The sequence below is a fragment of the Sus scrofa genome, chromosome 14, assembly GCF_000003025.6.
Source record: "Sus scrofa isolate TJ Tabasco breed Duroc chromosome 14, Sscrofa11.1, whole genome shotgun sequence".
Classification (NCBI taxonomy): domain Eukaryota; kingdom Metazoa; phylum Chordata; class Mammalia; order Artiodactyla; family Suidae; genus Sus; species Sus scrofa.
Genome location: NC_010456.5, coordinates 31,320,110 through 31,343,743, shown reverse-complemented (window position 1 = coordinate 31,343,743; position 23,634 = coordinate 31,320,110). Strand labels below are relative to the sequence as shown.

At 47.1% G+C, this 23,634-nt stretch overlaps 1 protein-coding gene across 15 annotated transcripts in view; it reads right to left on the bottom strand.

Moving 5' to 3' along the window:
• The window catches only part of CAMKK2 (calcium/calmodulin dependent protein kinase kinase 2), a 59,087-nt gene that overhangs the window by 22,761 nt on the left and 12,692 nt on the right, over positions 1 to 23,634 (bottom strand). For 12 of the 15 annotated variants that reach the window (XM_021073030.1, XM_021073037.1, XM_021073026.1 and 9 more), the window contains exons 2-6: positions 12,938 to 13,450; positions 6,939 to 6,986; positions 6,164 to 6,217; positions 5,403 to 5,454; positions 2,243 to 2,376 (exon numbers count right to left, since the gene is read on the bottom strand). In XM_021073030.1, the coding sequence (XP_020928689.1) occupies positions 2,243 to 2,376; positions 5,403 to 5,454; positions 6,164 to 6,217; positions 6,939 to 6,986; positions 12,938 to 13,384 (735 nt within the window). In that variant the 5' untranslated portion in view covers positions 13,385 to 13,450. Of the gene's footprint in view, positions 1 to 2,242; positions 2,377 to 5,402; positions 5,455 to 6,163; positions 6,218 to 6,938; positions 6,987 to 12,937; positions 13,451 to 15,579; positions 15,722 to 23,634 lie in introns of all 15 variants that reach the window. The other 3 variants (XM_021073034.1, XM_021073028.1, XM_021073035.1) reach the window with 1 other exon arrangement.

The following is a 23,634-nucleotide window of genomic DNA, read 5'->3' as shown; positions in this document are numbered from 1 at the left end:
AGCAATGCCAGATCCTTAACCCACTGAGCAAGACCAGGGATGAAACCTGCATCCCCATGGATACTAGTCAGGTTCATTACCACTGAGCCGTGACAGGAACTCGACTCTTCCCTCATGTTGTATCCCAAGAGACAGAATATAATTCCCTGTACTGCAGAGTGGGACCCCGCTGCTGGGGATTTATCCATTCTAAATGTAATAGTTTGCATCTACTAACCCCAAACTCCCCATAAATCCCACCATTTACCACTATTTCTATCTTCCTCCCTCTCTCCAAAGGGCAGGCATCAGATTGTATCTGCCTTGGCTGCCTCCAAGGTGCCCTGTACAGGACTAGGCACATAGGTGCTCAGGAAATGCCTGATAAATGAATGAACAGGCAAGCTGGCAAAGAGTCTTTTTGGGGTAGGGAGCCCTCATGCCACAGGGCACTGGGGAGAAGGGAGATCCCGCCAGGACCCACACCTGTGTGCTAACCAAGTGCTAACTGTTGGGCTTCCTCTAAGATGGCTGACTCCAGCATCGATGAGTTGAAATTGTGAAACCCAGTGTGACAGGTGAAGATGACCTGCAGCCACCATCTCTCTCCTTCTGAGAAAAAACAAAGGCAGCCTCCTTGGCTAGACTGGTCCTCCCACCTCTTCCCATATCACACTCACCATCACCAGCCACTCAAGAGCCACAGGAGAGGAGCCCTGAGAAAAGGATGCACCCAGGCAGAGGCCCAGGACAGCCAACCTGGAACCCTACGCTCTGCCCTTTGAGGGAAAGACAGACTCAGGCACTTGCCCATCTGGACTTCTGTACCCAAAGGGCCCCAAGCAAAGTGTGGCTGATGACCCTCACATCTACCAGAGGCGGAGGTAAGCCCCTAGCCAAATAAAGGCCTCCTGCCCTTTGCATATGCTGTTCCTGCCCCTGTGATGCCCTTCCCTGTCTTCTCCATCCAGCAAACAGCCAGGGCCATCACAAACATCACTTCCTCTGAGAAGCCTTCAGGCTGAACTGGCCACTCCCACTCTTTATTCTCATCGCACTTTGAATGTACCTCCAATAAAGTGCTTTATCACATACGGTTTACAAGTTCTGGTCCCTGTGGACCAGAGCTACTCCAAATGTGGTCTGGGGACTTCTCGGGGTTCCCAAGATGCTTCCAAGGAACCCACAAGGTCAATACTATTTCTGTTCTGAAACTAAGACAAGGGAGGGGGGAGGGAGGGGGATGGATGTATGGGCCATTCGGGGTTTTTGGATGCAAACTGTTATGTTTGGAATGGATGGGCAATGGGGCCCTACTGTACAGCACAGGGAACTGTGTGTGATTGGGTCACTTTGCTGTACAACAGAAACTGAAAACACATTGGAAATCAACTATACTTTAATTTTAAAAAATAAAACTAAGACAATATTTGTCTTTTTCATTCTCATTCTCTAAGGATTTTTCAGAAACCATGTGACATGCGACGTCATAACAGGATGAATACAAAAGGAGATGTGAGGATCCAGCTGTTTTCTATTAAGCCACACATTAACACAAACATTTGCAAAAATGAAAACTATGCTGCTCTCCTCACTTCATTTGTTACAGAAAATAGTTATTTTTCTTTTTAAAAAGTCACCTGTGTTAATGTGTAGAATTACTGTTGTTGTTAAATGAATTAAAGGTAATTTTTAAACTTCTCCATTTTAAATCTAGTGCAATAAATATTAATAAATATAACCACATAAGCAAAAGTTGTTTAGAGGCTTCAATTATCTTTAAGAACATAAAAGGGTCCTGAGACCGAAAAGTTGGAGAACTGGTGATCTAGAGCAGGGGTTGGCCATCTGGCTCTCCACCTGTTTTTGCAAGCAAAGTTTTATCAAAACACAGCCAGGCCCATTTGTTTACATGCAAATTAATGGCTGCTTTTGTGCTACAACTACACATATGTGTAGTAGAAAGAGAACCAGCTCCAAAAAGACAGAAGTGGGTGAAGGGCAAGCCTCAGTATCCCTCAGAGCCTCAATTCTTTCATCTGTAAAACAGGAGTAAAATAAATAGTCTTAGGGAAGAGTGAAGATGACACCAAATAACAGAGTGAAGGAGCCTGTAGAAATAGCTACATCTCAGCCCTGCAACAGGCTGTTTGATGTGGCGTGGCTCTCCCTGGAAACTAGTGGTATGGCATCTGGGTGATAACAGCGCCAGAGCTCGAACATCACCATTCCTCCCTCCTGTCCCCACTTTCCCCCACCTCACCTCCACCAGCTTCACCACATTGGGGTGGTCCAGCTTCTTGAGGATGGCAATTTCCTGGTACACCTGCTCAATGGGACCCCTGGGCTGGATGCAGCCTCCAGGGGCTGGCCGGGTGCCTCGGGGTGGGGGGCGACCTGGAGGAGACATGAACTATCCTAAGGTCAAGGCAAAGAGACTGTCCTCTGCAGACGGGACTGTAGGCAGGACAAACAGAGGGGAAGGGTCTCAGCAGGGCTGGAGTGGCTGACGCCACAAGGGGCTTTTTTTTTTCTTTTTCTTTTTGTCTTTTTAGGCCACATCTGTGGCATATGGAAGTTCCCATGCTAGGGGTCAAATTGGAGCTGCAGCCACTGGCCTATGCCTCAGCCACAGCAACACAGAATCCAAGCTGTGTCTGCAACCTACACCGCAGCTTATGACGATGCTGGGTCCTTAACCCACTTATTGGGGCCAGGGATTGAATTCACGTCCTCTTGGATACTAGTCAGGTTTGTTACTGCTGAGCCACAAATGGAACTCCCACAAGGGGCGTTAAACAGCCTTCTTTTCATCTATCTTCTCTGCTGCTGGAAACTACTGAAGCTGGAGACCCAGCCCTTATGGCCAGCCTCCTGTTAATCCCTTCCTTCCTGTTCCATGACCCAAGCCACAATGAGAATCAAGAGTTCACAGTGGGAGTTCCCGTCATGGCTCAGTGGTTAATGAATCTGACTAGGAACCATGAGGTTGCAGGTTCGATCCCTGGCCTTGCTCAGTGGGTTAAGGATCCGGCGTTGCCGTGAGCTGTGGTGTAGGTCACAGATGCAGCTCGGATCCTGCATTGCTGTGGCTCTGGCGTGGGCTGGTGGCTACAGCTCCAATTAGACCCCTAGCCTGAGAACCTCCATATGCCACAAGAGCAGCCCTAGAAAAGACCCAAAAAAAAAGTTCACTGTGGTACAAGGAAAAGAGGTCTCGAGTCTAGCTCAGCAATCTCAATATTCCCCTCTTTAGGACTCAGTTTTCCCACTCCATAATATGAACAAAAAACATTAGCCCTCAACTCCTTTACTCATGGAAATAGTGGAAATACGAAATGATGTCAGGGGTAAGAACAGATGAGCCAGTGAGAGAAAAATCAAAGGACTTGCTTGGCCCTGCAGTGACTGACACTCAAAAGGTCACAGTGATGGAAAGGTCCACAGTCAAAACACTTACACTGCAGATTACATTAAGGGTCTAGGAGTTCCCGTCATGGCGCAGTGGTTAACGAATCCGACTGGGAACCATGAGGTTGCGGGTTCGGTCCCTGCCCTTGCTCAGTGGGTTAACGATCCGGCGTTGCCGTGAGCTGTGGTGTAGGTTGCAGACGCGGCTAGGATCCTGCGTTGCTGTGGCTCTGGCGTAGGCCGGTGGCTAAAGCTCCGATTCAACCCCTAGCCTGGGAACCTCCATATGCCGCGGGAGCGGCCCAAGAAATAGCAACAATAACAACAACAACAAAGACAAAAGACAAAAAAAAAAAAAAAAAGGGTCTATGTGTGATCAACAAACCCGATGCAAATGTGTCAGCCTTGACAAAGTAAAAGCAGAGGGGCAGGTGTCAGGAGTGGGATGTGAACACAGGGAAGACAAACTCAAAGGAAAGACGCTTGCTACACCTGCTGGAACAAGGAAGAAAGTGACCAAGGGCAGGAACAACAGAGGTGCTGAATGTCATGTAATCATCTCATTGCCTGGTTGGGGAAAGGCCGCTAAGGGGTGGTTTAAGCTGTCCTCAGAGGAAGTCAGAAGTCAATGCTGAAAATTACTAAATCAAGAAATAATGGCACAAGGATATTATCTGGCTCAGAGTTAGATAAGCAGGATAAACCAGGGTCTGGTGATAGGATGGGGTTTATGTTTCTTCTTATCTACCTTCTCTTTTTGGCTCAAGCTGACAGTTTGCTCAGCACTGCTGGCAGCGAGCTTATGTTGGAGCAGCCTCTGATATGCTCACCTACACCTGATCACATGCAGTAATTACCAGCTCCCAAAAGAGCTAAAAGTGGGAGCTGCCTGCAGGGAGAGGGAGGAGTGCAGAAAGAAACTTGATCTCTCTATATGTCCTTCTGTTCTTTCGTATTTTTGTAGATATAATTGAAATGCCTTACGGTATTCAAATTTTTTTTTTTTTGTCTTTTTGTCTTTTCCAGGGCTGCACCCACGGCATATGGAGGTTCCCAGGCTAGGGGGTCTAATTGGAGCTGTAGCTGCCGGCCCACACCAGAGCTACAGCAACGCTGGATCTGAGCCACATCTGAGACCTACACCACAGCTCACAGCAATGCCGGATCCTTAGCCCACTGAGCAAGGCCAGGGATTGAACCCACAACCTCATGGTTCCTATTCAGATTCGTTTCCACTGGGCCATGATGGGAACTCCGGTATTTAAATTTTTAATTCATCATTTTAAAATGTGTAATTCAATGGTTTTTAGTACATTCACAAGGTTGTACAACCATCACCACTAAATCCTGAACATTTTCAAAGCCACCCTCCCCCAAAACCCCTGTACCTATTTGCAGTCACTCCCCACTTAACCCTTAACCCCAGCCCCTGGAAATCACTGATCACCTTTCTGTCTCTAAAATTTACCTATTCTGGACATTTCATATAAGTGGCATCATACAATATGTGGCCCTTTGTGCCTAGCTTCTTTCACTTAGCATCATGTTTTCAAGGTCATCTGTGTTGCAGCATGTATCAGAATATCATTTCTTTTTAGGGCTGAGTAATAGTCCATCGGCTAGACAGACCACCTTTTGTCGACTGACGTTTGGCGTTGTTTCTATGTTTCGTCTATTATGAACAATGCTACAATGAGCCCTCACATATAAGCTTATGTGAACATGTATTTTTAATTCTCTTGGGTCGATAACCTAGGAGAAGAATTGTTGGGTGATACAGTAACTTCATGTTTAACTTTCTGAGGAGCTGCCAGTTTTCCTCTTGATACCTATATTACTTTAATAAATATTTTTTAAAGCAAAGGAATTAAAAAGCCTCAGCAGGAGGCCCAGTGCTGTCTTTGGGGAATCCATCCAGGGCACTCTCTGCAGGGGACACCCCTCAACACAACCCTCTCTGTCCTGCCCCAGCCCCGTGCCTAAAAACAAAGGCCCTGGGGCAACAAACTCACGTGGGAAGCCCGCCTGTCGGATCAGTTTCTTTTTAGACAGCACCTTCATTGCCTGTGGGAGAAAAGACCCCGCATCCTGGTTAAAATGGAGAAAAGCGTAGAGGGAGAATTCCCTCCACTCCCAGGCCTGCCAAGTGCTCGGCGTCCCAGCAGCCTCAGGACAAGGTTGTGAGCATCCCATCACAGGAAAGTGTCAACTTCCCAGGTTATGCGGGGGCTGGACTCCCGGGATCCCTCTAGCCCTGAGGGTACTTCCAAGGTTCCAGGTCAGCTCTCTCAGCTGGGAGACCAGCAGCCTCGGGATTGGTACCACCACCTCAAGACAAGAGTGAGCTGGAGTGATGGGCAAGGGATATGTGACATCTGGGGAAACCCAGGTCCCACAGTTATGTCACTTGCCTGAGGACATGCAATTGGCACATGGGAAAGCCAGGATTTGAAACCACATTGGACTGATTCTGAAACCTCAGCCATGAGGGCGTTCTGAATCACTACGACCTGCTTCTCAGGGCTACAGAGGAGGTAGAAATGACAGCCCAAAGTGAGGATATGAGACACTGGCTCAATTTATTCACTCAGTCTTTCTAAGCCAATCACCTCACCTCTCCATTTCCCCACTTCCTTCCTAAGGCACAAAATAAACATGACCTAAGAATAAAATGAGACAGGAGCTAGGAAAATCTTCCAGGAAGCCAAGCACTGGAAAGAAGGCTTTTTCTCTAAACAAGGATGGGGGCAGGGAGGGGAATGCAGATACTCACGTAGTAGGTATTGTCATTTTCATTGTAGGCCAACTTGACCACGCCATAGGAACCCTGGATAAAGGGAGACGCCTCTGACATACCATCCAGAAGTTATGAGCTGCAAAATGAGGACCCTAACACAGAGGTTGCGAACTGGCAGAAAATTTGCCCTGTGTTTTGTTGGATCTACAGTTTTTAGAAAGTTTGAATTTGTGACTAACATTTAAAAACAGAAAGCTCGGATATAAAAATCCAGATTCTTGGCTTCTTTGGAAAAAAATGGAAGATCTGGCCATATGGAGCCATAATCATTCCCATATGTGAACAGTTAACCACAGACCTTACCACTCTCTATTCTTATATCCAGCCAGATGCATTCATGGCATTCACATTTCCATGTAAGTTTGCCACAGTCTTCACCACTCCCTACTGTCTTATACCTAACATGCTCTGCTCATTTATACTACTCATGTGCTATCTATTGGCATTTGAGTTTTTGACCCCTGCAATGATACTGCCCATTGGCTGATATAAAGGCAAAAATAGATGTGAGAGTACCTTAAAGGAAAAAAAAAACACAGCATTAATGTTATTGACATGGGATTTCCCTGGAAGCTCTGTGAGCTTGTAGAAACACAGTATAATTAAAAAACAAAACAGATGGACCTTTGTCACCCACCGCCTCACTGCCAAGGACTCCTCTCCTGCTCCCACCTCTAGTGGAGTTTCCTCCATAGTCTCCAAGACACCCAGGGAAGGTATGGAAAACCAGCCTGGCTCCTGGGATATTTACCTTTCCAATTTCATCCTTCAGTGTGTACTGATTCAGCTGCACACAATCCTGCAAAGTAGGAGAGACACACAGAATACAAATTGTAAGCTAAGTACATTTTCCACAAACTAAACAAACACCTTAACCAGGACTCAAGTCAAGAAAAAGAACATTTCCAGCTCCCTGGAAGCATCTCTCAGTCACTGGCCCCTCTCCAGGGTGATCCCCAACCTGGCTTCTACCAAAACAGTTTTTATACACTATAAAAACATAGCCATGCAGTATATACTCTTATAATGCCTATTTTTAAAGGTTCTTCCCACTTTTAAGAAGTTAATTTTAAGTTAAACAATAATCCATGATGGTGTTATCCTGTAAACAAATGTAAAGTGATACAAGAGGAGAAAATCTGAGTGACATTAGGACAGACAAAAGTTTCTTAAGTTTCTCAAAGGTTCTTTTGTACGGAAAGTGCAAAATATAAAAGGAAACAAGTGATAAGTTGATGTGAATCAAAATTCAAACTTCTGCTCTTTGAAACACTATTAAGAAAACAAGAAGTAAACTATAGACAGGGAAAAACTACTTGCAACACTTATATTGGACAGAGGATGGGAATCTAGAATAAAGAACTCTGACAACTCATTAACAAAAAGACAACCCAATTTAAAAAATGGGCAGCAAAAGGCCGAGTCAGAAATATGTGTCCCCCCTGGCCTCAAGGAAGAAAACAGAGAGGAAAATGAGGGTCTGACTGATTTGAGTTCAAATTCTTCACTTACTGGTTTTATGACCTTTAGCAAACTCCAATACCCTGTGTTTTCATTTCCTCATCTGTACTACCAGCAACCTCATCAATTTATTGTGAATCATTAAGAGACAGATGTACACAAAATACTCAGTATAGTGCCTGACACACACTGTGTGCACAATAAAAAGTAACTATGATTTTCTTTGTATGTCCCCATGATAAGGGTATCATCCACTGACTCTTCTGCAATCTGGATTTTGATTCCAAAACCTTGTGAGTCCCCATGAAATGACACAGAAAACCATAATTCAAGTATGGAGGGTTGTATTTTGTTGAGAGCTGGGTTAGATCCAGTTCTTCACCTCTCTGTGTTCTGTTTTGGCTCCTTCCCCAAGCTCAACTTTTTTTCTTCAACTTTTTGCATAGCTGACCAACCCTGTGTCTTTTCAGGAGCCCACACCTTTATCATTACAACTTTCTCAGCAAAAATTAGCTAGCTTGTGTCCTACTCTTATAGGTCTTCACAAGCCAACTGGAAATAGTCTTACGAATTAATTAACACCAAGTTAATAACGACTAATGGTGATTTAGCTTTTCATATGCATCCCATTAGAGACTTCCGATGTGTTAATTCTAAGAAATAAAGTGGGGAGTTCCCGTTGTGATGCAGCAGCAATGAATCTGACTGGTATCCAAGGGGATATAGGTTCGATCCCTGGCCTTGCTCAGTGGGTTAAGGATCCAGTGTTGCCCTGAGCTGTGGTATAGGTCACAGATGCAGCTCAGATCCCATGTTGCTGTGTCTGTGATGTAGGTCGGCAGCTGTAGCTCCGATTCTACCCCTGGGAACTTTCATATGCCAGGGGCTTGTCCCTAAAAAGAAAAAAAGATGAAGAAGAAGAAGAAGAAAGACAGTGGGAATGTCAGGCATTAACTTCAGAGCTAATGGAAGGATAGTTGGGGGATCTGCCAATCTTTTTGATGTTACTAAAAACTACCCCACATGGATAGGCATCTATACCATGTCCACTAAATGACATCTTCTTCTCTTGCCACCACCTCTTCTCATACATGTTTGCCTAACATTTTTCACTTATCACCATGAAAAGATCTCCCCAAGTTCTTTGGTTCTCATATAAATAATTTGTATTCCTTAGGGGAAAAAATATTCATTTATAAAGAAACAAAAAAATGAGGAAAATCACAACAGAAAAAGAACTAAAAAAAAAAAAACTACAATCCCACCATCCACAGGGAATAATGGTCTGGGGATGTCAAAAAAGGATATTTAGGGTTGGTAGATCAGATTGTAAGAGAGCCTAGATTTGCCCTGAAGCTATGTCGCATAGCAAGGACCCCGTGGAACCTGGGGGTGTAAGTAAGTTGATGGAGATGAAGACAGGGAAGAAGCCCTATCTCCCAGCTCTCCAAGACCATCCTTTTGTACCACAGCTGCTCACTGTCAATATTAAAAAGGGGTGGGGGGCAAAAGGGAGTTCCCACTGCAGCTCAGCAGGTTAAGAACCTGACACTGTGTCCATGAGGATATGGGTTCAATCCTTGGCCTCACTCAGTGGGTTAATGATCCCATGATGCCATCAGCTGCAGCTCAGGTCACAGATGCAGCTCAGATCCAGCATGGCCGTGGCTGTGGCACAGGCCAGCTGCTATAGCTCCAATGTGACCACTACCCTGGCAACTTCCATGTGCCACAGGTGTGGTCACTGAAAGAAAAGGAATGGCCAAAAGATCTGAAGAGACATTTCTCCAGAGAAGATACACAAGTGATCAATGAGCACACGAAAAGATGCTCAACATCATTACTCCTCGGGAAAATGCAAAATAAAACCACACCCACTAGATTGGCTTAAGATCAAAAAGACTGACCAAACTAAGCATTATCAGAATGTAGGGCAAACGAAACTTTCATACACTGCTGGTGGGAATTTAAAATGGTGCAGCCTCTTCCGGAAAACATCTGGCAGTTTCTTAGCAAGCATCTCCCATAGGACCCAGCTGTTCCACACATAGGCATGTACTCAAGAGAAATGAAAACTTGTGCCCATGCAAAGACTTGTATACACGTGTTCATAACAGCTTTATGTGTAATAGTCAAAAACTGGAAACAATCTAAATGACTATCGACAGGTAAATGGGTAAACAAACCATGGACAACAGAATACGACCTGGCAATAAAAAGGTGTGAACCATTGCTGTAACATGGGCAAAGCTCAAAATCAATATGCTGTGAAAGAAGCCAAGCTAAAAAAGAGTACATACTAAATGATTCCATTTATATAAAATTCCACAACTCGCAAGCTAATCTCTCTTGATAAAAAGCAGGTCAGCAGCTACCTGGGAAAGGAAGTGGCGGAGGCATGAGCTGCTGGGTGTGCTAGAAATGTCTGCGATCGTGATGGGGGGGATGGTTTTACAGATGTATACAGACATCGACGCTAAAATATATACAGTTTGTCTTACTTCAATTACACCTCAATATAGTTAGGAGGGAATGTTAAGTGATACAAGAAGTAAAACAGGGGAAAGAAACACGAAGCAAAACTTCCAGCGTTACAGAGAAGCCCAACATTTCCCTTGATCCCCCACTGCACCCCAATTCTACCCCTCTCCCCAAACCTTGACGTCAGGGTGGTGTATAAACTTCCAGGCCTTTTTCTACGGAAATGCATGCATACATGCACCTGCAGAAAATACAGAGTACTGTTTTGGGATGGGGTTGGGGGAGGCATAAATGGTAATACACTAAATCATTTCTCAACGTCCTTTCACTGGAGACAGTTCCACATCAGGCCTGCACCTTTCATCTACTGTGTAGCGCTCTCTGCCCCACAGTTTTTAGTTTGTTTTATGTTTCTCTCCAGTGTTGTTTTCAATCCCCTGAGACCTGGACGGAGGTGAAAGGCAGAGGTGGGGCCTTGCAGAGCTGAACTAAGGGGCCTCACTGCCTTCTAGGTCAACCCCCATAAACTGCTAACTTCATCTTCCACTCTGACCACATCAGCCCCAGGGTCAAGTCCTGTCTTCACATCCTGGCCTTCAAACCCTCTGAAGCTCTGACCTTGGCCTCTCTTACAGTGAGGGTGACCGCACGACTGAGTTCTGTCAAGTGGGAGGTAGGCAGAAGTTGCAGGGTAGAGCTTCCAGGAAAGAGGACTAACTTTGGAGGCAGACATAGTTTGTCCTCCTTCCCTGCGCCTTCTTCCTGCCTGGAATGGAACTGTGAAGGCTAGAGCCACAGCAGCCATCTTGAGATCATGAGCTTTGGGGGCAAAAACAACAGGACTGCCACACCAATCCTGACTGCCTAGCTCTAGTTTTATTTAACACGATACATAGGCCTTATTGTGTTAAGGCTACTGTTGTGGAGAGAGTTCTATTTCTCTAAGCTGACTCAATGCTAAATGGATATAAACTCAAACTCTCCCTCCAGCCCTGTTGTCACAATGCCCTTCATTTTGGGACCCACACTCCAGCTATTCCTGACCTATCCTGAATTCTATGGAATTCATATATATTCAATAAGTGATAATATATTGGTGTATCCAGCTGGTACTTAGCTGGGTTATAGCAATCACATTTTTAAAACTAAAATATTAAGAGTTCCCTTGTGGCTCAGCAGGTTAAGGATCTGGCATTTGCCACCATAGCAGCTCAGGTTGCTGCTGTGGCAAGGGTTTGATCTGCGGCCAGGGAGCAACCACATCCTGCAGGTGCAGCCAAAATGAAAAAAAAAAAAAAAAATTAGAGGAATGAAACTACCTCTGTTACCTAGGTGGTCTGTGGCTGGTTAATAAACTAGGAGATGAAACAATAACAATTTGAAAATTGCCATCTACCTCAAGGCCCTTGCTTATACTATGCTCACTCCCTGTAGTGAACTCTCAGTGTTCATCACCAATTCCAAAAATTCTACCTAGCCCTCAAAGTGTAGTTAAATATCAGCCCCTTTAGAAAGCCTTCCCTGGAGTTCCCATCGTGACTCAGCAGAAACCCAACTAGTATCCATGAGGATGCAGGTTCCATCCCTGGCCTCACGCAGTAGGCTAAGCATCCAGCATTGCCGCAAACTGCGGTGTAGGTCATAGACACAGCTTGGATCTGGCATGGCTGTGGCATAGGCTGATAGCTGCAGCTCTGATTCAACCCCTACCTGGGATCTTCCATATGCCATAGGTGCGGTCCTAAAAAGAAAAAAAAAAAAAAAAAAAAAAAAAAGGAAGAAAACCATTTCCAGGATTCTCTCAATTAAATTAATTCCTTCTTTCAACAAATATTTTTGAGCTACTCTGCACCAGGCCCCATGCCAAGTGCTGGGGACACAGTGCTGGTGGACAGGCTGGGAGCTAACACCCCAGCTGAGGGGGACAAGCAAGGAAGAACAAACACACAGATGACCTGATGGTGGAAGGAAAGTCAACAGGGCAATAGGACAGAGAGGGCCTGAAAGCTGCTTAGAGGGTGTGGTCTGAAAGGCCTTTCAGAGGAGGTAACACCTGAGATGAGACTTGGAAGTCAGATGGAGAGGGCCTTGCAAAGATGGGGGATGGTCCCAAGCAGAGGGACAAGAGAGGATAAAGGCCTAAAGGAGAGAATGAGCTTGGCTATCTGAGGAATACAAAGAAGTGGGTCTGGTGGGAGCTCTGTGCAGCACAAAGGTAGGAGGTGGGGAAGGGGTGGACCAGGCCCTGAGAACCCTGCTGGGGGTCTGAGTTCCAACCTATCTTCCAGGAGTTCATGGTAAGGATCAAGAGAGAGATGCACATAAGGAGCCTGAGAAGGCAAACACTCAGCAACTGGGGCCCTGCGGTTTTCAGGTTTTCAGCAGTGACTGACCTGCCATCCCCAATTCAAAGCCCCTAGCACAACTTCCAAGCGCCAGCATCTACATCCCTTTGCCAGAGGCTCTCTCCACGGGGAGATGCTCTGTCCACACTCAAGGCAGCTCACCCACAGCCAGAAGCCCTCACCAGGGACTGCCAGCAGCTGGTGTCAAAGGCGGAGCTTCCTTGCCGGCAGGTAGAATAACATTGGGGCTGGCCTCCTACACTGTCTCCTGCAGGGCTCCCCAGAGGTGGCACCACAGCTGCCCACCGGCTCCATCATGCACCTTTACTGACTTCTTTCTGGGTTTTCTGGGGTCACCTCCCAAAGCAACTGTTTGCACTAGAATTCTCAGGGACCCTAGCCTAACACCAAGGCATTTCTGGCAGGCGCAGGGACACGGCACCGGGGGCCGCCGCTCACGCACCTGCATCCCGGTGATGGAGACATGGTGCGACTCCACGGTGGGCCGCCGGGGCAGCCGCGGTGAGGACTGCGGGGAGCCCACGGGCGAGTGGGGCAGAGCCGGGCAGACACCACGCCCATTTGCGTCCAGCTGGGTCCGCTCCTGCAGAGAGAGCTTGCGGCTGGAGAGGAGGGGCCGGGCCTGGGCCACAGAGGCGTCAAGCGGGACCTCGCCGCCATCTGCCTCCAGGGGCCGGTCCCTGGTCAGGCTGAGATCCACAGGACAGGCCGGCTCACACTCTGTGACCACGATGAAGGACTCCATGCCCAGGCGGATGCTCAGGGACGAGAGGCCACGCAGGGCCTCACAGGGCTTCCGGCCTTCGCTGCTGCTGCCGCCTCCGCCCCCCAGCTCATCGTGGGGGGCGGCCCGGTTGCTACTGGGCTGGCTAGAGACACATGATGACATGGTGCATGTGCCCACTTGATGCGACACAGACTCTCGGGGGTACACCCATCCAGCAGCTCACGCCACCTGCAGAGAGAGGAAGGGTCAGCTGCCCCCACCCAGTGGGGCAGGGCCAAGGTAGGGGGTTTCTCCTGCTGGCCAAGCCTGATGCCTCATTCCTGCTTTGAGTGGAGTCCTTACAACACGATAAAATCTGATCTGAGTCTGTAGAGATGAGCTTACTCCACATTTCTTCACAGGAGTTCCCAAAGTGGCTCAGCAGGTTAAGAACCTGACTAGTATCCACAAGGACGCAGGTTCCACCCCTGACCTCGCTCAGTGGGTTAAGGATCCGAGTTGCTGCAAAAAGGTCACAGAGGCAGCTGGGATCTGGCATTGCTGTGGTGTGGTGTAGGCTGGCAGCTGCAGCTCTGATTGGACCCCTAGCCCAGGAACTTACATATGCTGTGGGTGACGAAGTAAAAATTAAAAAAAAAAAAAAAAAAAAGCCCCTCCTCATACACTACAAGAATCCAAATTCAATTCCTGTAGAAACCAAGTATGAGAAGACCCAAAAACTAGAGCACCCATGCACCCAACAAATGTGGCTTCCAGCTCAAGCCAACTGTTGCTAAGCAGGAATTTGGGCCTAGAATTGTCTGATTACCTCCCCCATGTTTTTTATTTATTTATTTAAAGAGAAGTCCTAAACCGATGATGTTGGGTGAGATCTCTTAACTTTTGGAAAATTCGCAATTATTTTAAATATTTTAAAATACCTGGAGTTCCCGTCGTGGCTCCGTGGTTAACGAATCTGACTAGGAACCATGAGGTTTCGGGTTCAGTCCCTGGCCTTGCTCAGTGGGTTAAGGATCCAGCGTTGCTGTGAGCTGTGGTGTAGGTTGCAGATTCCGCTCGGATCCTACGTTGCTGTGGCTCTGGCTACAGCTCAGATTCGACCCCTAGTCTGGGAATCTCCACATGCCATGGGAGTGGCCCAAGAAATGGCAAAAAGACAAAAAACAAAAACAAAAACAAAAAAAAAAAACAGGCCAAAGAAACACTTCCTCATGATGACCTCTGGGCTGCCTCTCTTCATAAGAGCAATGATGTAGACAGCACCTTCCAGTTTATAAAATATCTTCCACACATCAGGATCATTTCACAAGTGCCCTAGGTTGTTGGTTTGCCCTTATACCTTCATTTTATAAATGGGGAAACTGAGACTCAAGAGAGGGAGAAGGATTTGTCCTAAGGCACACACCATGCGCACAGGAGTCCAGTCCCCTGGCCTGGCCCGGAGCCAATGATTCCTGAGGTGTGAGGGTCAGGAGGTCACACCAGAGGAGGAAGAGGCGCCCAGAGAGTGTGTGAGCCAGGGGAGTGTGTGCTGTCTGAGGAGGAAGGCTCAACATATCTGTTATCTACTGTTGCCCTAGCTCAGCCCCAGCTAGCTACTGCTAGACAAAAAGCAAATACGAGATAAAAAAGGTTAGCTTCGGAAGTTCCCTTGTGGCACAGCAGGTTAAGGATCTGATGTTGCCACAGCTACGGTGCAGTGTCGCTTCGATATCTGGCCCTGGAACTTCCGTGTGCCATGAATGCCACCCCCACCCCCCAAAAAAAAGGTTGGCATCAAATAGTTTGGTGGTTCCTCAAATAACTAAGAGAATTACCATATGACTGAGCAACTGTGTTCCTTGGTATCTACCCAAACAGCACTACTCACAACACCGAAAAGAGAAAAAAACAACCTACATGTCCAACAATAGATGAATGGATGGGAAAATGTGGTCTGTCCACACAATGGAGCATGACTTAAAAGGAATAAAGAATCGACACAGGCTACAACCTGCATGAGCTTCAAGAACATGCTGCTGAGTGGAAGAAGCCAGACACAAAAGGTCACGTGTGTATGATCCTAGCTACGTGAGATTTTTGAATGGGCAAATCCACACAGACAGAAAGTACAGTGGTTGCCAAGGACTGGGGAGGTGTTAGGGGAAATGGGAAGTAACTGCCAGGGGGCACGGGGGGTCTCCTCTCGGGGTGCTGAAAAGACCCTGGAACTAGATAAAGGTGGTGGTTGCACAACACTGTGAATGTACTAAATGACATTGAGTTGCACACGTTTAAATGGTTAATTTTGTGTAAATTACAAAAAATTGACACACTCAGACTGTCAATTCCTTCTGTCTCTGGAACAGAATATTAACCTTTGCTTCGTGTGTTTGACAAATTCTGCTGGACAAATGTCACAGGTACCACTGGAATTCATGGAGTACATCCACAGATGCAGAAGGTGGCGGTTCCGTGCTGATCACCCACGTCAGGGAAATGCCAGGAAAGCAGTGAGTGCTGAGCAGAGAGATTTTATGAATGAATAAAATTATATCTCTTTATAACATTGGCTGGCAGTGGGGGGAGAGAGAGGAAAGTACAGTTGGGAACCGAAAGCCAATGCTTCCTAGAGGACCTAGTTGAGGGGCAGAAAAATGCTAGCCACCCTTTTGGGACAGTCCTGCAAGAAGTATTTACAGAACAGCTCCTATGGAGTTCCCGTCATGGCGCAGTGGAAATGAATCCGACCAGGAACCATGAGGTTGCAGGTTCGATCCCTGGCCTCCCTCAGTGGGTTAAGGATCTGGCATTGCCATAAGCTGTGGTGTAGGTTGCAGACGTGGTTAGGATCTGGCATTGCTGTGGCTGTGGTGTAGGCCAGCAGCTGCAGCTCTGATTAGACCCCTAGCCTGGGAACCTCCATATGCCGTGAGTGTGGCCCTAAAAAGCAAAAAAAACAGCTCCTATATATGCAATCTGGATCACACCATAGGCAGATGGGGTCCCCTGCTCTCATTCAACAAGGAAAGGCCAATGAGAAGAGCATTAAAGAAACAACATCAAGATCCCAACCTGGACACAGAAGAACAATTCCTGAACACAGTTCATTGTAAAGCAATGACAAAGTGTCCAATCATGTGACAAGATGCTCAGCCTCAGTTATGGGGAGAGTAGTGCAAATTCAAATGACAATGAAACGGTTTGGTGTGAAACCAAACCAAACCATTTCACCATTCTACCATTAACCATTCAGTTAAATTTAGAATTACCTTTTTTTTCTTTTTCTTTTTTTTCTTCTTTTTAAGGCTACAACTGAGGCATATGGAAGTTCCCAGGATAGGGATCAAATCAGAGCTACAGCTGAGGTCTATGCCACAGCCACAGCAACACAGGATCCTTAACCCACTGAGCAAGGCCAGGGAATGAACCTGCATCCTCACGGACACTATGTCGGGTTCTTAACCTGCCGAGCCACAATGGGAACTCCTAGAATTACCATTTGACCTAGTAATTCCTCTTCTAGGTATATACCCCAAAGAATTGAAAGCAGGAATTCAAACAGATATTATACACCTATGTTCAAAGCAGCATTATTTACAATAGCCACAAGGCACAAACAACCCAAGTGTCCATCAATGGAAGAATGGATAAACAGAACATGGTCTATTCAGCCATTTAGAATAAAGTTCTGACACATGCAACAACACGGACAAGTCTTAAAATATGCTAAGTGAAATAAGCCAGATGTTAGAAGAAAAATACTGTATTACATCACTTATGTGAGGTATCCAGAATAGGCAAATTCACAGAAAGTTTAGGTATGATTGGCCAATGGGGACCTGCGGTAGAGCACAGAAAACTCTACCCAATATTCTGCAATAATCTATGTGGGAAAAGACTCTGAAAGAGAATGGATGTGTGGAAAATGAAAATTTTTAAAAGTAAGTTTAGGAGCCCCTGCTGTGGCTCAGCAGTAATGAACCTGACTAGTATCCATAAGGATGCAGGTTTGATCCCTGGCCTTGCTCGGTGGGTTAAGGATCCGGTGTTGCTGTGAGCTGTGATGTAGGTCACAGATGTGGCTCAGCTCCCACGTTGCTGTGGCTGTGGTATAGGTCGGCAGCTGCAGCTCCAATTCAACCCCTAGCCTGGAAACTTCCATATGCCAAGGGTGTGGCCCTAAAAAGCAAAAAGTAAGTTTAGAATGGAGGTTATTCAGAGACTGAGTGGGAGGCAGATGGAGAGGGGGATCACTGCTTAAGGGGTATGTTTGGGGGTGATGAAAAAGTTCTGGAAATGGATAGCGGTGATGACTGCACCACATTCTGAATGCAAATAATGCCACTGAATTGTATACCTAAAAATGGCTGAAATGGTAAATTTTATGTTATGTATAGTTTACCAAAATTAAGAAAATAATAATAAAGCTACAATGAAATGACTTTTTTCCATCTATCAGATTGGCAAAGACAAAAAGCAAAGCAATATTTTGATGAGGCTATGGGGAATATGAACTAGTACCATCTTTATGAAGTGAAAGTCACCAATATCTAAGCAAATTCCAAATGCAGAGACCTCTGACTTAGCAATTCTGCACTTGAGTCTTGATCCTAGAGACAATCTCACACATAAAAAATGACATGTACACAGGATGATTTTGGTAGTGTGGTTTGAAATAACTATCCACCAGGGACTGAATAAGTAAATGGAGACACATGCAGCCTAGGAGAAAATCATGCCTTTCTTTTAAAAGAGGTGACTCTTTACATCCTAATATGAATAAGCTCCAAGACACACTACTACATGGAAAAACACCAAAGCATTAGTATGCTGCTGTTGGCAGAGGGGGGAAAGGGCCACACATGCGTACATAATCAAATATGTGCAGCATATTTTTGGAAAGATACACAAGAAAATGATAACTGGCCTCAAGAGAAGACAACTGGTTTGCAGAAGTATGGGGACAGGGTGGGAGAGACTTAATTTTCACTGGATTTACTTTTACTTTTGTAAAAGTAAGTGTGCAAATAATAATTATTCAGAAATGAATTTTTCAAAGAAAGTAACTGTAACCACAATTGGAGTTAAGATCATCTGGCCTGAGCACCACCTCTGGGGCATGAGGCAGAGGGAAGGCGCAGCTAGCCCCATCCCCTAATCCTCTATCCTACCTTTACTGTATTTGGGAAAGAAATCATTAAATGTGTCCCTGTCTTGGCTTCTTCATCAGTGAAAGAAGACAACCTGAGTTCAAAGCTCTCTGTGGTCCAAGCTGCTGTTACTTTACATTTCCTTGTTATAATCCTTATTTCCCAAGAGGGGAAAAGCAAGGTCGACTGCTTGGGTCTATAACCTCAGTTTTCTCATCTATAAAATGGGCACTCACCTGAGAGTCCTGAGGGTTAACTGCACTAAGAACTCAATATTCTTTTCTTTCTTTTTCTTTCTCTTTTTCTTTCTTTCTCTCTTACTTTCTTTCTTTTGTCCTGTTAGGGCTGCACCTGCAGCGTATGGAATTTCCCAGGCTAGGGGGTCGAATCAGAGCTGCAGCTGCCAGCCTACACCACAGCCACAGCAACACGGGATCCAAACCATGTCTGCAACCTACACCACAGCTCACAGCAACGCAGGGTCCTTAACCCACTGAGCAAGGCCAGGGATTGAACCTGCATCCTCATGGACACTAGTCAGGTTCGTAACCTCTGAGCCACAACATGAAATCCACAACTCAATATTCACGTCTCTTGCGTGGTTAAGAGCTCAAAAAGCTCTTTTTTCAACAAATATTAGCAGGCTGTCTTCCCAAATGTTCTTCCTTCTGTGTGTGTTCGGAAGCCCTGGCAGCGTGGACCTGCCTCCCCCAGGAGAGCAGCTTCTCTGGCCCACCCTCCCTCCCACGTCTGACAGGGCTGCAGAGTTCCTGAAAAGAAAACTAGTCTGGCAGCACCTGAGAAAGTTAATGGAGAATTTTTTTTTTCTTGCCAACAGAAAAACAATTGCTTATCGATCGCCACTCCAGGCCAAGGACATCAAGCCATCCACCACCAGCAAAGCTGCTTTTAATCAGTCTCCTTGACAAGTTGGCATGTAGCCCATCCTTGGCCCTTGAGGCCTGGGGTAGAGAGGAAAGAAAAAACGCACTGGCTGGCGCTGGGGCTGGTGCTGGGACAGAGATGGGGGGGGGTGTCTCTGGGCTGGAGCAGCAGGTGTGTCTAGGTCCCAGGGAGAAGCCCCAAGGGACACGGACCTCAGTGACTGGAGGCCGCTCATTGGCCTGGCAGGCAAGGACTTGGCCATTCGGCACCACTCAGCCCACAGAGCCTAAGCCAGTGTGCTCTGACCAGATTTGAGGTCACAGATCCTTTGAGGTCACAGGTCTCTTAAAGATAGGATGAGAGCTCCCCACACTCCCAGGAGAGAAAACTCAAGACAAAAAGACAATGGTCCGCATTATAACACCTAACATCCAACTGGGCACGTATTCACCAAGCATCAGTTAACCCTCATAGGCCCTCTGCCAGGAACAGCTAAGCATTTGATTTGGGTGTGGGGGGTGGGGGGATAGGTTTGACAAAATTCCAAAAGCTCTCTCCCCAGCCTCCTGCCCCTGGGTTCTCCCCCACCCACCCACCCCCGCCCTGAGGGCCTCCCCACTGCCCCGGCTGGCAGCCCCAGGTTCCCTTCCCCTTCCCTCTCACAGGCCACTCAACCAAGGACCAGACAGACCCTTCCTGGAGCAGATGGACCCGGCTCCAGGCCAGAATGAAGCCAGTGCTCCTTCCCCTGCCAGGAAGCCCGGTGCTCAGGCCTCTAGGAAATGCATTCCATTTCCTGGGGGGGTGTTTGTTTCCAACCCGCGCCATCTTACCAAACACAGAGCCGCCCTGGGAGGGAGCTGCAGCACAGCAAGTAGCCAGTGAGTGGCTTTATGTGGTCCCCTAAGGTCCCAGGCACCATGGGACAACAAAGGGGCCCAAAATAGCTTTGAAGATCCTGCCAAGGCCAGGGATGATGTACCCTCTGGGGTAACAGGCATGGCCAGCCACACCCTCCCTCCCCTGGGGGGCGGTCCTAAAGGAAATTCACTCACCCCTCTTTCAGTACATGATTACCGGGAACCTACTATGTGCCAGATAAATAAAACAGACTGATTTCTTAAAAGTGACTGTAAGAGCACGTGACTCCATAAGAACAAACTGGAGGAGAAAACCAGGATGAGATAAAAGAGAACAGCACAGGGACCCAGGGGTGGTCTGAATGGGAGGGGATGAGCCAAGGAAGGCCTTGCTTGGGAAGTTGTACTTAGGCTGAGACCTATGGGGTGAGTGAGTGCTAACCAAGGGGGCAGGAACTTGTTCCAGGCAGAGGCAATAGCTACTGAGAAGGCCCCAAACCAGGGAAGAGGTGGGAGACAGGAGGGAACAGAAAGAGGACCCTGGGATGGGAGTCCTGTGTAAATGAAGGGGAAGGGAGGGAGGCTGGAGGGACCAGAGCCCAAGAGCTTTGCAGGAAACAATAGGATCAGGAAGGGTGGCCCAGGCAAAGCCACAGGGACACCACTGGGCCCTATTATGGGTTGTGAAATTGTGCCCCCGCCCCCAAAGAAAGATATGCTTGAGTCCTGATGCAGTATGATTGGTGTCCTTATTTAAGAAAAAAAAGGAGTTCCCGGTTGTGGCTCAGTGGTTAATGAATCAGACTAGGAACCATGAGGTTGCGGGTTCCATCCCTGGCCTTGCTCAGTGGGTTAAGGATCCTGTGTTGCCGTGAGCTGTAGTGTAGGTCACAGACGAGGCTCAGATCCCGAGTTGCTGTGGCTCTGGTGTAGACTGCGGCTACAGCTCTGATTCGACCCCTAGCCTGGGCACCTCCATATGCCACGAGAGCAGCCCTAGAAAAGGAAAAAAGACAAAAAACAAAACAACAACAACAACAAAAAAAAACAGGTGGGGGTGGGAATTTGGACTTAGACCTGCACACAGGGAGAACACCATGAGAACACGAAGGCAGAGACTGGGGTGCTGCCCCTAGAAGCTAAGGAGCCCTAAAGACGGCCAGCAGCCACCAGAAGCAGGAAGAGAAGCATGGATCAGATTCCCTTGCACAGCCCTTGGAAGGAACCAGACCAACAACACCTGGACCTCAGACTTCCGGCCTCCAGACTAGGAGAGAATGCCTTTCTGTTGCTCAAGCTGCCCCTGTTGCAGGGTTTCATCAGGCGGCAGTCATAGCGAACTGTCACAGTGCCCCCCACCCAAGCACAGAAGCCTGCTGGCCCAGAGGCCACAGACTCAGAGGTGTTTCCCAGTGGTTAAGCAGAGACCTGGGAGACTCAGCCGCACCAGCCGAAGTGGTGCCGAGGTTTGACACCAGCTGAAATATTCCAGATTCCGGCTCATAGCCCAGCCAAGCAGTCCAATCAGATTCAGTGACTCCACCTTATCCCTCCCTGAACACTCTTGAGTTTGGAGGCACTGATACTGTCTCCTCAGAGACAAAGGCCCCTCTTTGGCAGAAGGCACATGGGACAGTGATGGCTTTAGAGCGCACAGACCCTGTCCCCATCAGAGTCCCTAAAGCAAAAAGTCCCCCTTGTGCAACATCTGGCCACTGATGTATTTTGCTTGGCCTACATTGTGTTTAAAACTATTTGGATGAGATACCAAGATTTCAGAGCCAGGAGATTTCAGATCAAAATCAAAATTTCCAGGAGTTCCCTGGTAGCCTAGCTGTTACAAATTCAGTATCGTCATTGCTGTGGCACAGGTTTGATCCCTGGCCACAAACCGCATGCCATGGGCGCGGCCAAAAAAAAGTTAAAAAAAAATCAAAATTTCCAGGAGTTTCTTTATAGCTCAGTAGGTTAAGGACCCAGCATTGTCAATGCTGTGGCTCTGGTCACAGCCGTGGTATGGGTTTGATCCCTGGCCTGGGAACTTTCACATGCCATGGGTGCAGCCAAAAAAAAGAAAATTTCCAGAGTTCTTTGAAGAACTGGACTTTTTTTTTTTTTTTTTGGTCTTTTTTAGGGCCACACCTGCAGCATATGGAAGTTCTCAGGGTCTCAGGCTCTCAGGCTAGGGATTGAATCAGAGCTACAGCTGCCAGCCACAGCCATAGCCACAGCAACTCAGAATCCAAACTGCATCTGCAGCCTGCACTGCAGCTTGTGGCAACACTGGACCCCTAACCAATGAGTGAGGCCAGGGATCAAACCCACATCCTCATGGATACTAATTGGGTTCTTAACCTGCTGAGACACAACAGGAACTCCAGAACTGGACATTCTGATATCAGTGGGCCTGTATTCTCCCCTGGCAACAGCTCCCTGCAGCTCTTGGACAGGAAATACACTCACCAGGCTGCCACAGTCCTCACTGTTCCCCCTTGACTCCCCCACACCAAGGACAGGCTGAGTGCCATGTTACACGTCCTCCCACCTCTCATGATGGGTCTTATCCCTACAGACCCTACTTTGAGATACACTGGATCTTAGTGCTAAAACAGGCACAGGTTGGCAGTCACCTGTTCCAACCATTTCATTCCGCCAATGAGAAAAATGAAGGCTCAGAGGGGCTACTGATTTGTTCAAAGTTACACAGTGGTTCCAAGCAGAGTTAAAATGGGTCTGAGCTAAAAATTACAGGTACAGCCTTGCAATGTCCACTTAGTATGTCCTGAAGTCCAGGCTGCACCAAAATCTTGAACAAAGGGGAATATAGAGCCCATTCCTCTGGCTTTCTGAGACTCCAACCTGTGTGAAAGGGGAGAGTGTGAAAGCACAGTGTCTTATAGTGCTCCGAAAAGACATGCATGGGCACAGACATATTGATTTGACTTAACTTGTGAGAGCCTTGGCTTTGCCTTTCTTGTTTACTGCTGGACTCCAGGACCTACAACTTCCTAGAACACTGTTGGCACTCACTAAGTATTGGCTAGAGGTCATTGTTTATTTCTCTAATCCCAAGACCACTCAAGAGGTCAGATGCTTTCTTTAGCTGGCCTAGAATTTATGTTCCTTTAGTCTGCTAACAGCAGCCTGATTTATGTTTGGAATTCACCCTTCTGTGTGAAAGGTAACTCCACGGAACTATCTGTACCATCAGCTTCAGGGGTTCCATGATTACTCAAGCCTGGTCAACTGGGTGTCACCTACTCTGGTCAAGTGATTGTTTCAAGAGTAGATGTGTGACCCAAGTCAGTCTATTAAGTCTTATTCTAGGATTCTGTGGAAATATTAAGAAGAATGTCTCTGTGGAGCACAGAGCAATGAAGATTATTTCTAGACTTACCAGGGGCTGGGGAGAACCCTGCCTTAGAATGAAGTGGATAGAGAGAGAAGAGAGGCAACAGATTTAAAAAACAAACAAACAAAAAACGGAAGTCGGAGACATTGTCTGGGCACCTGGATCTAGCCATGCCTGAAGCCC